Below are 15,203 nucleotides of genomic sequence, written 5' to 3'. Positions count from 1 at the left end.
GAGACCAGACCTTGGAATTGATGATAATGGAAGATAAATAGTGTCTTGAAAGGGTAGTAAAAATTTTATTTGGAAAAAAGATACGCTTTTTAAAAAATATATGTGCCTGGTGGGGCATGGTGGCTCATGCCTATAATCCTAGCATTTTGGAAGGCCAAGACAGATAGATAGCTTGAGCCCAGGAGTTTGAGATCAGTCTGGGCAATATAGCAAGACCCCATCTTTACAAAAAAATACAAAAATTAGCTGAGTGTGGTGATGCACACCTGTAGTCCCAGCTACTGGGGAGGCTGAAGCAAGAGGATCACTTGAGCCCAGGAGCTTGAGGCTGCATCTAGCTGTGATTGCACCACTGCACTCCAGCCTGGGTGATGGGAGTGAGACTCTGTCTCTAAATAAATATGTGCGTGTGTGTGTGTGTGCGTGTGTGTGTGTGCCTATATTTGAATACCATCAGATAAAATTTTTTTCTTCTTTGAGAAAATAAAGGGATTGGTGTTTGCAGTTCTACTGAATATGGGTTTTTCCCCTCAATGCAGCCCAAAGAGATTACTTGGAGCCCCTCGCGAGTGTTTCCACCTGTTCGAGCCTGCATGTTCTCATCTCACCTTACCTCAGTCACCTTCCTGGCTGACCCCAGCGCTGGGGGAGGCCTGCCCCGGGGCACTTTTATCTATGCCACATCACCACTGCCAGTTCAGGTGAGACATCACATGACACACTGTCTTTTGCATTTTCGAATTTGAAAGAAAAAGCAGGTCTCAGGCCCAGGTTTAGCCCTCTGATTGCTGCTGTCTTCTGGCATCTCTTCAGGCCCCGTCTTTTTACTGGGAAATTGAAATCGTTTCCTATGGAGATACCGATGATGACACCGGGCCCATAGTTTCCTTTGGCTTCACTACAGAAGCAGAGAAGCGAGATGGAGCTTGGACTAATCCAGTGGGCACTTGTCTTTTCCATAAGTAAGTAAAAGAAGTAGCTCAGCGTGACAGAGAACAGTAGCTTCCCACAAGGTGTGTAAGGTGTTCAGGAAGTCAAAATAGAGTTCTGTCTTCAAGTGAGTTTGGGGAAAGGAAAGCATTATTTTTCCATTCTGGAGATTTCCAGTGCACATTAGTAAGATTCCTTCCTAGTTGTCCTGTAATTTTTTAAAAACCTGTTTATTTTCCAAATACTATAACCCTTTATTCTAGGAATACAGTTTGGGAAATACTGGTGTGGGTATTTTAATACTGAAGTGATATTATAATAATCTTACAATGCTGACCCCCCCACTTCACCACTTCCCTGCTTGCGTGTTGGCCAGTGAGGCTTATCTTTCTTGTCTTTCACCTCCCTTCTTTGTATTTTTCATAGCAACGGCCGAGCCGTGCACTACAATGGCTCCAGTTTGTTACAGTGGAAGAGCGTTCGCTTAGACGTGACTCTCTCCCCCGGTGAGTGCAGTGGGAGCTTTTCTACCCTGTGTGATTCTGTTGGTCTCAGATTTGGGTCCAAACAGGTTAAAGTTAAATAAATTTAGCAATTGGAAATGGGCAATTTGTCATTTAGTGAAAACCAAACACATCCTTGCTGCCCCGTAGTTTACACCAAACCCCTCACTTTATGAGCCCTCACCATTAGAGCCTCCATTTGGTAACTCCAGAGTTACGTGTACTTTTGTGCTTCCATCATTAGATAATTCAGAGATTTTGCTTCTATCTGAAGTTTAGTCTTTCTTCACTTATGAGCAAATAAATAGCTTCAAAAAAAGAGAACTCCACCTCTAGCTGTGAGGCACTGGAGAAGTGCCTTATCAGGCCAGGCACAGTAGCTCACGCCTGTAATCCCAGCATTTGGGGAGGCTGAGGCAAGAGGATCACTTGAGCCCAGGAGTTCAAGACCATCCCGGGCAACATGGCGAAACCCCATCACTACAAAAAATACAAAAATTAGTGGTGGCACATGCCTGTGGTCCTAGCTACTCGAGAGGCTGAGGTAGGAAAATCACTTGAACCCAGAAGGTTGAGGCTATGGTGAGCTGTGATCATACCACTACACTCCAGCCTGGGTGATAGAGTGAGACCCTATCTCAAAAAAAAAGAGAGAGAGAGAAATATTATTATTGGTGGATATAGTCTATAAACATCTGGTCAAGCTTTGACAAATATTCTGCCTCTATGTTTCAGTCACATAGACAGTCAACTCAATAAAGAACCCTTTCCTCCTTCTTTTTAGCCTCTGTGTAAATAACTAGATCTATACAGTAGTTGTTAGGATTGGCCCTACATACTCCAGCTGTAGCAAAAAAACAGAATTGTCCTGCTGACATTTGAAGCAGCCGAATATGTTGGTTACTTATTTTTAGACAGTACATCTTAGGCTTCATCTATAATAAAACTTAAATTGATATACTTAGTAAGCAGTCTGGGATGATGAGATGGGGAATATGCAGTCACTCCAATAGGTAACCTCTTGAAGCTGCCTGGAGGGTACTTTTGCCATCACTTGTCCTTAAGGGAGCTGCTTGTTAAATTATACTTTTCCTGGGAGCACAGTGTGTTTTTTTGTGTGTGTTTTGTTTGTTTGTTTGTTTGTTTGTTCTTTTGAAATGGAGTCTTGCTCAGGCTGGATGCAGTGGTGCAATCGCAACTCACTGCAACCTCCACCTCCCAGGCTCAAGCAATTCTCCTGCCATAGCCTCCCGAATAGCTGGGATTACAGGTGCCTGCCACCATGCCCAGCTAATTTTTGTGTTTTTAGTAGAGACGGAGTTTCACCATGTTGGCCAGGCTGTCTCAAACTTCTGACCTCAAGTAATCTGCCTGCCTCAGCCTCCCAAAGTGCTAGGCTCTCAGGTGTCAGCCACCACGCCCAGCCCCTGGCAGCATAGTGTTTTTACTCAAGCCAAGTCATGTTATGACTTGGAAATCATTTCAGGGCAAAGCAGTTTTTCTCTTACTTCACAAAGCAGAACTCAGACATCTCAGCAGAGTACTTACCTAAGTGCTTTAAACACAAAAGGGTGTGTGGGGCAGGGTGGGGGGCAGTGGTAGGGTGCGGGGGGGAGCGTTTTCAGTGTCTTTATTTTCTTGTTGCTGTATTTGTTGTTTTATCAGTTTTGCTTTTTGAGGACATTTAGGACTGGACCACGGGCATACAGACTACCCTCTTCCTAGAGAAATGTGTCTACAAAGGAATAGGAATTACAACCCAATCTGTGTAACAGAATCTCAACCCCTCTACCAATACATGGGCTTCCATTCATCAGCAGATACTTGCTGAGCATCTCTTACCTGCTAGGCCCTCTTCTGGCCCCTGGGGATGCCGTGGCGAACAATGACAAGTCCCCAACTATTGGGAAGCTCGCATTCCTATGGTACCTAAGCCATAGGAGACTCTGTGATCAAAACAGCACCTTAGAACTTCATCCACTTATTGCAGAATTTAGAAAAGATAAATTATAAGGCCACACATGCTAGCAGCTTGCTTGAGACAGCTGATGTAAGAGAGGCTGATACGATTGACAGGCTCCTCTTGGTTCTGTGTGTCCTACCTCGGTGTCCAGTCATCTTGTCAGATAGCAGCCTGGATTATGTTAGTTACCTTCACTTTTTGCAAAATGCCTTAAATGCTTATAAGTAGGGAACATAATGGAATTTAATGGTCTATCTTTAGCTTACATTGTGAGTGGAGTTTAAAATTATATATGTATTTTTTTTTCTTTTCTTTTTTTTTTTTTTTTTTTTTGAGACTGGGTCTCACTCTGTCACCCAGGCTAGAGTGCAGTGGTGCAATCATAGCTCACTGCAGCCTCGACCCCCTGGGTTCAAGTGATCCTCCCACCTCAGCCTCCTGAGTAACTGGGACCATAGGCACACACCACCATGCCTGACTAATTTTTGTATTTTTGTAGAGACGAGATCTCACTGTTTTGCGTAGGCTGGTCTTGAACTCCTGTGCTCAAGCAATCTTCCCACCTTGGCCTGCCAAAATGCTGGGATTACAGGCATGAGCCACCACATCTGGCCTTAAATTATATATTTTAAGGCCATTTCTGAATATTCCACCGGAGATGATATTACTATTACCTTTTTACTTGTTTGTCATAAGTAATCCTCCATGTGTCAAAAGAGAAAAACTTCCATTTTTTCTATTTCAAAAATAGTACCTAGTGTTTTTCATTTTTGTCTTGCCTGCCAGGAAAATAAAGGCTAAATTTAATATGTAATTGCGGTAACTGATTTAACACAGACACTAGGCATTTTCCTTCTAAAAAATTCTGACAGCTTCTTTAAATGAGTTGTTTCTGTTATGTTCCTTTATATCTAAATACAAAAACTTAGGCTGGGTGCAGTAGCTCACGCCTGTAATTCCAGCACTTTGGGAGGCCGAGGCAGGTGGATTGCCTGAGGTCAGAAATTCGAGACCAGTCTGGCCAACACAGCAAAACCCCATCTCTACTAAAAATACAAAAATTAACCGGGCATGCTGGTGGGCGCCTGTAATCCCAGCTACTCTGGAGGCTGAGGCAGGAGAATTGCTTGAACCTGGGAGGCAGAGGTTGCAGTGAGCCGAGATGGCACCACTATACTCCAGCCTGGGCAACAGAGTGAGACTTCATCTCGGTAAATAAAGAAATACAATAACTTCATGTCCATTTCAGAAGTAAATGAGGGCATAAATAGTCAGTGATGTGTAGGGTGATACTCTGGTTGCAAATTTAAATTTTACTTAATAAGAGGGAGAAAATGTGTTTTCCTTCCCGTTCTCTGCTATAGGTGACGTGGCAGGAATTGGCTGGGAGAGAACCGAGGGGACTCCACCTCCTCCGGGACAGCCAGCCAAGGGCCGGGTATACTTCACGTACTGCGGGCAGCGCCTCTCACCGTATCTCGAAGACGTCTCTGGTGGCATGTGGCCAGTGGTTCACATTCAGAAAAAGGCAGGTTACCTTATTGGGAAAGGAAAACAAATTCTCCTTCGTCACCTGTTCCTGTTAGACATGGAAAAATGAAAGGGAGCAAACAGGCCATCGTTGTACATAATATTGGTACACAGTGGCAGAGGAAGGGCAGAGCCAGCCTGAGCGAATGCTTGCTTTCCTTTGTGTTGACCCCACAGTCTTAGATTGAATGATGCTATATCAGGAACTTAGTGCTTCATTGCCTTGACATCTTTTTAGCAACCTTTCCCAGACAACAATGCAAGGAACACTAGAGTTCTTTCAAATGTCAGTAAAATGATTCCATGATCAAGTAAATTTTGAAAATGATTCTCTTTGGTTGCTCAGTATGTCAGAAACTTGGAGAGATCCTTCAGTAAAGATTTGTAAGTTCAACTTAGTTAACCAGCATCCCCATACATATTTAATGATGGAACTCTTATTTCTTAAGGAGCATCTATTAATATCCAGTGTTCTGGAACATTATGACTTACTACATGCTGGTAGCTCACAAATCCATATCTCTATTCCAGACCTTTCCCTAAACTCCATGCTCACATACCCAGCAGCCTGGGCAGCATCTCTAAAGAGATGCCTTATTGGCATGTCAAGGTTAACATGACCGAGACTGAGCCTAACTCTTCCCCAAACCTAAAACCGCCACTTCCCCAGTCTTCTTCATCTCAGGAAATGTCAGCTCCATGCTTTTAGTTGCTAAGGCCAAAAACCTTGATATTCTCCTTGACTCCTCTTTTTTCTCCTGCTTCACATCCAACCTGTCAGCAGATCTTGGTTCTAACCTTCAAAATGTATCTAGAATCTGACCACTTCTCCTATTCCTCCATCAGCAACCCAGGCCTGCCACCATCTTCCCTTGGGTAGCTCATCACAGTGTTCTAACTCCTCTCCCAGCCCACATTCTTGCCTGTTCACGTCTTATCTTTTTTTTTTTTCCCCCTTCAGGACATCTCTAAGATAATACATGTCTTTTCAACCCAGCAATCACAATGATCTTTTTAAAATGTTAGTTGGAATGCCACTATCCAGTCAGTGGCTTCTCATGTCATGCATTTTAAAAGCCCAAGTCTTTATAATGACTTACAAGATGCAAGGTGTAGTGGTGCCAGAATAGTCCCCGTGGCTCTGGAGGCTGAGGTGGGAGTATCACTTGAGCCCAGGAGTTCCAGGCTGCAGTGCGTTATGATTGCACCTATGAACAGTCAGTTGCACTCTAGCCTAGACAACATAGTGAGACTCCATCTTTTTTTGTTTGTTTGTTTTGAGACGGAGTCTTGCTCTTGTCACCCAGGCTGGAGTGCAATGGCGCGATCTCGGCTCACTGCAACCTCCACCTCCCAGGTTCAAGCAATTCTCCTGCCTTAGCCTCTGGAGTAGCTGGGATTACAGATGTACACCATCACACCAGGCTAATTTTTGTATTTTTAGTAAAGATGGAGTTTCACCATGTTGGCTAGGCTGGTCTCGAACTCCTGACCTCATGACCTGCCCACCTTGGCCTCCCAAAGTGCTGGGATTACAGGCAAGAGCCACCGCGTCCGGCCAAGACTCCATCTTTTAAAAAATAATCTATAAGGTCATATAGGATCTGGCCCTGTACCATGCCTCTGATACCATCTTTTATCTCTTTATTTGTTGAGTGAATTAATGATGCCAGCATTTATTTCCCTTCTCGTTTTTTTTTCTTTTTGAGACGGAGTCTTGCTCTGTCGCCCGAGCTGGAGTGCAGTGGCCAGATCTCAGCTCACTGCAAGCTCCGCCTCCCGGGTTTCCGCCATTCTCCTGCCTCAGCCTCCGGAGTAGCTGGGACTACAGGCGCCCGCCACCTCGCCCGGCTAGTTTTTTGTATTTTTAGTAGAGACGGGGTTTCACCGTGTTAGCCAGGATGGTCTCGATCTCCTGACCTCGTGATCCGCCCGTCTCGGCCTCCCAAAGTGCTGGGATTACAGGCTTGAGCCACCGCGCCCGGCCGATGCCAGCATTTAAAGCAGAATTTCTCAGCCTGTTCCATTCATGCATTCAACGAATATTTATTGAGCACTTCCTCTAGTCAAGCACTATGCTAAGCTCCGGGTATATGGCGGTGAGCAAAACAGATACGATCTCTGTCTTCGTTGGGTTATGATCAGTTGGAGGAATAAGACCATACCAAATAATCACATAAATATATATGTGTTATGTATGTAATTACAGACTAATAAATGCTGTGAATGAGAATCACAGACTTCCTGGAAGCAAGTGGCAGGCACATCTGATCTTGTATCTCTTAATCTGAAGAAGTGCTGTTTGAGCCAGGTCTGGAATATTATTAGCTGGTCTTAACTAGGCAAAGTTGGACAAAAGAATATTCCAGGTGGAAGGAACAGCATGGGTGCTGGTGTCAGGTAGAGAGGAGCAATATCAGGTAGAGAGGAGCAATATCAGGTAGAGAGGAACAGTGTTGGAAACAAGAGAGGTCAATGCGTTTGAGCAGCAAAGTGCATGAAAGTGTGAGGTGAGGGATGGAGAGGCAGGGCTGGCTATACAGGGCTCTGAGGGCAGGTGTGTTCAGTCCCTTCAGCCCCTGCCTGGTTTCTCATGCCAGCACACACCTCAGGCTATTCTTCCAAGGTGACATTTAGTGAGCTGCACCTTGGGCTCTTGCAAAAATAAAAATAAACCTAAGTCTTTCCAAATCCTTCATTTGGTCTCCTTTCCAGAACACCAAAACCCGAGCTAACTTTGGCTCCCGGCCATTTGCCTACGCAGAAGGGCAGGCCCACCGCAATGCTGCCGACCTGTGCACCGACCTAGCAGAAGAGATCAGCGCTAACTTCGAGGCCCTGCCCTTCGCCATGGCATCTGACAGTGACAATGATGCTGGCACCAGTATTGCGTCAGACCCAGGCACTCATGGGCCACCATGCCGGATTGCTGCTGTGGCCACCGCTCAGCAACGTAAGTCACCTCCTGGGAGTTACTGCTTCCATGGCTTCCTGAGACCGTGAATGTTATGAATTCCATAAACCCATTGCACTTGAGCATCCTCAATACAATCAGGAATTGCAAACTCAAGTGCCCATCGGTAATGGGGTCACAGGCCTGGTGAAAGAAGGTGGGGAGCAGGAGGAAGCACAGCAGACCACAAAGTTCATCCCCTTTTCCGGGAAGCCTGCTATGCCTCAGGGCAGCCAGTGCAAGACCAGTAGAGCCCCAGCACTTTGTATGAAGTCTCCTCATGTCACGTGTTACTCATTTTCAAAACTTGTCCTAAAATTGAGGTAATCACAGAATAATAAAATGCTAGGCAATGGGTATATAGATGTGCACTAAAAACTCTTATGATGGTTGGGCAAGGTGGCTCACACCTGTAATGCCCACATTTTGGGAGGCCGTGGTGGGCAGATCACCTAAGGTTGGGAGTTCAAGACCAGCCTGACCAACATGGAGAAACCCCGTCTCTACTAAAAATACAAAATTAGCTGGGCGTGGTGGCACATGCCTGTAATCCCAGCTACTCAGGAGGCTGAGGCAGAAGAATTGCTTGAACCGGGAGGTGGAGGTTGCAGTGAGCCGAGATCGCACCATTGCACTCCAGCCTGGGCAACAAGAGCGAAACTCCATCTCAAAAAAAAAAAAAAAAAAAACCTTTTATAATTACTTGTAACAATTTTGTCATAAAATTAAACAGCTCACCAAAGTAAGGATGTCTGCAAGCCATATTTGGCCCTTGGGATACTGGTTTGCAAACTATTTTAAGATTCTGTTTAGGGCCAGGCACCGTGGCTCACATCTGTAATCCCAATGCTGGGAGGTCAAGGAAGGAGGGTAGCTTGAGTCCAGGAGATTGAGACCAACCTAGGCAACACAGTGAGACCCTGTCTCTACAAAAAATTTTAAAAATAGCCTGGTGTGGTGGCACACACTTGTAGTCCCAGCCACTCAGGTGGGACTGGAGCCCAGGAGGTTTAGCTGCAGTGAGCTGTCTTCGCACCACTGCATGCCAGCCTAGGCAACAGAGTGAGCTTCTGTCTGAAAAAAAAAAAAAAAGGTCTGTTTAGTTCTATCCATAGTGAAGGACTTGCTAAATTCTTCTCTGAATTGAATGAATTATACTCAAAAACTATTTTAGGATTCAGGGTAATTATAGATAATTAGTTATTCCTAGACTCTGTGATTTAAAATTCCTCAGCATACTAGGAGTCTTCCTATCATGCAAATTAAGATAATCTGGTTTGTCTAAGGGTAAGAAGTTAAGGATTTTTCTAGCCTGCTCTTGTTTAGAATTCACTGTCCTTGTGCTCTGTTACAGAATATGATAGTGACACCTCCTGTCATTATAAAGTCGAGCTCAGCTATGAGAATTTCATCACCTCTGGCCCAGACCCTCACCCACCTCCCATTGCAGATGATGAGAGCGACGATGATGACGATGATGACATCCCGCAGGTAAGAGACCCACGGCTTAGATCAGGACTCAGCAGCATTTGCTTAGCTCCCTGGTGACTAAGACAAGCCTCACGGAGTGATTTTGATGTGCGAATGCAAAACTGCTGTTGTTACTCTCAGTGACTTCATTGTGCTTGAACAGTGAATGAACCTTAGAGTGTTCATTTTTCTAAACCTCTATCAATAGCGATATCCGTTGAGCCATTTTGCCCAGTTAAGATCCAGAAACTGGAGAAGTGAAGTGCTTTGCGATAGTTCAGAATCCTGTGACAATGCTTCTATGGCTTCTTTAGAGGGAAAGGAAGAGCTTGCCCTAGTCTTGCTGTTCCGTGCCCTGGCATCTGGGGGTGTGTCTAGTACAGGGGTCCATGCCTGACCTTTCTATTACTGTCATTTAAGTGGGGTGAAGACCTCAGGGTGAGAGCTGTAAGTTAGGGAAACAATGATACCTGCACCAGGTGTTCCTTCTCCATTCATGAGGTTCCTTCTCCTTCCAGGAGGACCACTACGCCCTGCTGGTGAAAGCATGGGAGACCAAGGTTTTTCCTACCATCCGGAGACGCTTCCGCAATGAAGCAGAGCGGAAATCAGGCCTGGACCAGATAAAGGGAGCCTTACAACTAGGTCTGGTACTTTTTGTTCGCTAAGGAGGTCACTTCATGACTTGAAGTGAGGAGTTGCATGAAAATCAGAACGTAAATCAGGAGAGACTCATCTAATGTTGCACCAGACTTAACAGTGTCTTTGATCTTACCTTTAGTGAACTCTGATCTTTTGTTTTCATTGCTGGACTTTGATTTGCTTGTCAATTTACCTGAATATTTTGGGTTGATGGGCTGCTGCAATGAAGCTGGAGTGGTTATAATGGGAAACTCTGTGGTCTGGTGGTTAACAGTCACATCTGAAGTCACACTATTTACCAGCTGTGTGGACTTAAGAAAATTACTTAACATCTCTGGGTTTTCCCCATCTTTAAAATGGAATTTGTGCTCTACAAGGTTGATATGACAGTCTCTCACTGTTCCCTGATTCTGCTTATTAAACAGTATTTTTGGCCAGCCGTGGTGGCTCACGCCTGTAATCCCAGCACTTTGGGAGGCTGAGGTGGGTGGATCACCTGAGGTCAGGAGTTTGAGACCAGCCTGGCCAACATGGCGAAACCCCATCTCTACTGAAAATAGAAAATTAGCTGGGTGTGGTGGCACACGCCTATAGTCCAAGCTACTCCGGTGGCTGAGGCAGGAGAATCACTTGAACCCAGGAGGCAGAAGCGGCAGTGAGCCAAGATTGTGCTACTGCACTCCAGCCTGGGCAACATAGAACGAGACTCTGTCTCAAAAAATAAATAAATAAATAAATAAATAAATAAATAAACAAACAAACAAACAAATGGTATTTTTTTTCTCATACCCACTGTTCCTTTTGGAAACATTGCAAAGATTATTGTTCCCTAATCTTCTAATATTGGGCCACAATTTCTTGTTTATTCTAACACTTATTTCCAAAAGCATCTGTCTCTAATCACAGCCCCCTTTTAAGCTCTGCTCAGAAAATTGCCATACTTTTTCCTTACAGTAAGACCAGTGAATAAAAGAATGGTAGATAGGTGGGATGGAGTTTGGCCTTGTATTAAAAAAAAACAGGTTCTAGGCTGGGCGCAGTGGCTTACGCCTGTAATCCCAATACTTTGGGATGCCGAGGCAGGCAGATCACGAGGTCAGGAGATAGAGACCATCCTGGCTAACGTGGTGAAACCCTGTCTCTACTAAAAATACAAAAAATTAGCCAGGAGTGATGGTGGGCGCTGGTAGTCCCAGCTACTTGGGAACCCAAGGCAGGAGAATGGCATGAACCCAGGAAGCGGAGCTTGCAGTGAGTGGAGATTGTGCCACTGCTCTCCAGCCTGGGCAACAGAGTGAGACTCCGTCTCAAAAAAATAAATGAATAAAAATAAAAAGCAGATTCTATCAACACCCACTTTTTAAATTATTTTTTTGAGAGAGTCTCACTCTATATTACCTGGGCTGGAATGCAGTGGTGCGATCATAGCTCATCGCAGCCTCAAACTCTTGGGCTCAAGAGATCCTCCTGCTTCAGCTTCCCCAGTATCTGGGACTACAGGCACTCACTACCATGCCTGGCTAATTTTTTTATTTTTTGTAGAGACAGGGTATTGCTATGTCCCTCAGGCTGGTCTTGAACTCCTGGCTTCAAACGGTCTTCCCACCTGAGCCTCCAAAGTGCTGGGATTACAGGTGTGAGCCACCGCCCCAGACCAACACCTGCCCTTTCACCCACAACGTCCTGGGTGCTATGGGGCCTAAGGTGACAACAGGATATGGAGGAATTGTGCCCATTTTGCTTTCCTCCCATAATGCTTTTCCTCCTAGGTCTTTGGACATTTATTTTCTTGGTTTATTAATCAATAGTAGCTGTTGCTATCACACATAATCGTATGTTCTTTCTCTGGGAAGAAACAGCAATCTCAGTAAGTGGATAGAGGAAGCTCATATAGCCCTCTTTCTCTCCTAAACAAGCAACATGTGTTTATTGCAGTAAAAATCAAACAGTACAAAAATATATAAAGAAATAAACATGGCCCAGCACAGTGGCTCACACCTGTAATCTCAGCACTTTGGGAGGCCAAGGCAGGCGAATCACTTGAGGTCAGGAGTTTTGAGACCAGCCTAGGCAACATGGTGAACCCCCATCTCTACTAAAAATACAAAAATATTAGCCAAGTGTAGTGGTGCGCACCTGTAATCCCAACTACTTGAGAGACTGAAGCATGAGAATCGCTTGAGCCTGGGAGATGGAAGTTGCAGTGGGCTGAGATTGCACTTCTGCACTCCAGCCTGGGCAACACAGCAAGACTCTGTCTCAAAGAAAAAAAAAAAGGAAAGAAAGAAAGAAAAGAAAAAGAAATGTTACCCTCACTTTCTCCTTCCTCTCCGATTGTCCCGTAATTTGTTATTTTGAGTTAACGAATATGAAATAACTGCAAAATAATGGACCATTTTTAGCCATACCTTTGCACACTAGTGCTTATATTTCTTTCTTTTTTTTTTTTTTTTTTTGAGACAGAGTCTTACTCTGTCTCCCAGGCTGCAGTGCAATGACTCAATCTCAGCTCACTGCAACCTCCACCTCCCGGGTTCAAGCAATTCTCCTGCCTTAGCCTCCCAAGTAGCTGGGATTACAGGCACCTGCCACCACACCCAGCTAATTTGTATTTTTAATAGAGACGGGGTTTTGCCATGTTGGCCAGGCTGGTCTTGAACTCCTGACCTCAGGTGATTTACCCACCTCGGCCTCCCAAAGTGTTGGGATTACAGGCATGAACCACCACGCCTGGCCTTTTTTTTTTTTTTTTTTTTTTTTTGAGATGGAGTCTTTCCCTGTCGCTCAGGCTGGAGTGCAGTGGCGCCAGCTTGGCTCACTGCAACCTCTGTCTCCCGGGTTCAAGCGATTCTCCTGCCTCAACCTCCCAAATAGCTGGGATTACAGGCGCCCACCACCATGCCTGGCTACTTTTTGTATTTTTAGTAGAGAGAGAGTTTCACCATGTTGGCCAGGCTGGTCTTGAACTCCTGGCCTCAAGTGATCTACCTGCCTCAGCCTCCCCACGTGCTGGGATTACAGGTGTGAGCCACTGTGCCTGGCCTTAGTGCTTATATTTCTGTAGAAGAGATTTGAGACATTCCTAAAAGTAGTGCATTTAGTATTCCAAACATGGTAGATACTGCATAATTTCCTTTGCCAAAGGATTACATACTCCCATAAACAGTGTTTGAAAGATTCCCTTATCATTTGACTCTGCATGTAACTTAGTGTCGTGGTTGATCTGTGTGTACTCTTTGGGGAGTTACCCAGTGCTGTTATATTTTTTAGGTATGGTGGATATTGCCCGACAGACGGTTGAATTTCTCTATGAAGAGAATGGTGGCATCCCAAGAGACCTTTATCTTCCCACCATTGAAGACATTAAAGACGAAGCAAACAAGTTCACAATTGATAAAGTTCGAAAAGGTTTTGCTTTCCTCCTTACTCCACCTATGAAATTTCCTTTGAAATGAGAGGTTGAATTTTCCTTAATGTGCACAAACAGCTGGTAGCTCTCCTAGGGTGACTCTCCTTACTCTTTGAGCTGACCTCTTCCACACGCCCCATGTGAAGCCCTAGAGCAACCCTGGTGGAGCCCTTCCTGCTTCCCAGAATTCAGTAGCATTAGCTGAGTGGGGCAGGCAGCTACACAAGAAGAGAGGTAGGGCCCAGGCTGAGGTTTACAGATGGGCCTCTCAGGCTTAGTCCTGTATTCTAAGATGATAAACCACATGCACATGGCTAAACTGGGCTTTTTAGAATTTTAATAAAATGTATTCTCTTTGGTTAAAAATCTATTGCATATTTTAAAGAAATGAGGGAAATACAGAAAAGCACAAAAAAAGAGAATTGAAAACCACTATTTTTAGAGTTACCAGAAGACCTTCATAAAAATACCAGAACATTGTAGGCAAGGCAGGGGGAATATATATTTACTTTTCATCTCTCTTTTTTTGTGATGTAATTCACACATCATAAAATACCCTTTTAAAGTATACAATTTAGTTGTTTTAGTGTATTCACAAAGCTATGCAACCATCAAAACATTGCCTCTATTTAATTCCAGAACATTTTCATCCCCACAAAAAGAAAGCGTGTGCCCTCATCACTTCTCATTCCTCCCTCCCCTCTGGCCTCTGGGAACCACTAATCTACTGCTACTACTGATACTGCTATGAACATTTGTGTGTACATTTTTGTGTAGATATGTGTTTTCATTTCTCTCAGGTATATATGTGGGAGTAGAATTGCTGTATCACATGGTAACTTTATGTTTAACTTTTGAAGAACAACCAAACTAGTTTCCAAAGCGATTACACCAAGGGCTCCAGTTTCCCCACATCCTTGCCAACACTTGTTATTAATTGTCGTTTTTATTTTGGCTATTTTAGTGGGCATGAGGTAGTACCTCATTGTGGCTTTGACTTGCGTTTCTCTAATGACTATGATGTTGAACATCTTTTCATTTGTATCTTTCCATTTCTCTTTGGAGGAATGTTTATTCAAATTCTTTGCCCGGGCCGGGCGCGGTGGCTCAAGCCTGTAATCCCAGCACTTTGGGAGGCCGAGACGGGCGGATCACAGGTCAGCAGATCGAGACCATCCTGGCTAACACGGTGAAACCCCGTCTCTACTTAAAAAATGCAAAAAAACTAGCCAGGCAAGGTGGCGGGCGCCTGTAGTCCCAGCTACTGGGGAGGCTGAGGCAGGAGAATGGCGTAAACTCGGGAGACGGAGCTTGCAGTGAGCCGAGATCCGGCCACTGCACTCCAGCCTGGGTGACAGAGCGAGACTCCATCTCAAAAAAAAAAAACAAAAACAAATTCTTTGCCCACTGGCCAGGGGCGGTGGCTCACACCTGTAATCCCAGCACTTTGGGAGGCCAAGGCAGGCAGATCACCTGAGGCCAGGAGTTCAAGACCAGCCTGGCCAACACGGTGAAACTCCATCTCTACTAAAAATATAGAAAATCGCCGGCCGGGCGCGGTGGCTCAAGCCTGTAATCCCAGCACTTTGGGAGGCCGAGACGGGTGGATCACGAGGTCAGGAGATCGAGACCATCCTGGCTAACACAGTGAAACCCCGTCTCTACTAAAAATACAAAAAAAACTAGCCGGGCAAGGTGGCGGGTGCCTGTAGTCCCAGCTACTCGGGAGGCTGAGGCAGGAGAATGGTGCAAACCTGGGAGGCAGAGCTTGCAGTGAGCTGAGATCCGGCCACTGCACTCCAG

General features: G+C 45.0%; 1 protein-coding gene across 5 annotated transcripts in view; it reads left to right on the top strand.

Annotated features, from left to right (window-relative positions):
- The window catches only part of HECTD4 (HECT domain E3 ubiquitin protein ligase 4), a 228,613-nt gene that overhangs the window by 166,526 nt on the left and 46,884 nt on the right, over positions 1-15,203 (top strand). For all 5 annotated transcript variants that reach the window (XM_023203793.1, XM_023203776.3, XM_023203754.3 and 2 more), the window contains exons 46-53: positions 540-701; positions 814-962; positions 1,357-1,436; positions 4,761-4,924; positions 7,642-7,879; positions 9,234-9,370; positions 9,868-9,994; positions 13,262-13,399. In XM_023203793.1, the coding sequence (XP_023059561.1) occupies positions 540-701; positions 814-962; positions 1,357-1,436; positions 4,761-4,924; positions 7,642-7,879; positions 9,234-9,370; positions 9,868-9,994; positions 13,262-13,399 (1,195 nt within the window). The remainder of the gene's footprint in view (positions 1-539; positions 702-813; positions 963-1,356; positions 1,437-4,760; positions 4,925-7,641; positions 7,880-9,233; positions 9,371-9,867; positions 9,995-13,261; positions 13,400-15,203) is intronic.

This window comes from Piliocolobus tephrosceles, chromosome 10 (genome assembly GCF_002776525.5).
Source record: "Piliocolobus tephrosceles isolate RC106 chromosome 10, ASM277652v3, whole genome shotgun sequence".
In the NCBI taxonomy this organism is placed as follows: Eukaryota; Metazoa; Chordata; class Mammalia; order Primates; family Cercopithecidae; genus Piliocolobus; species Piliocolobus tephrosceles.
The sequence above is the reverse complement of the archived record's forward strand: the minus strand, read 5'-3'. Positions and strand labels throughout refer to the sequence as shown.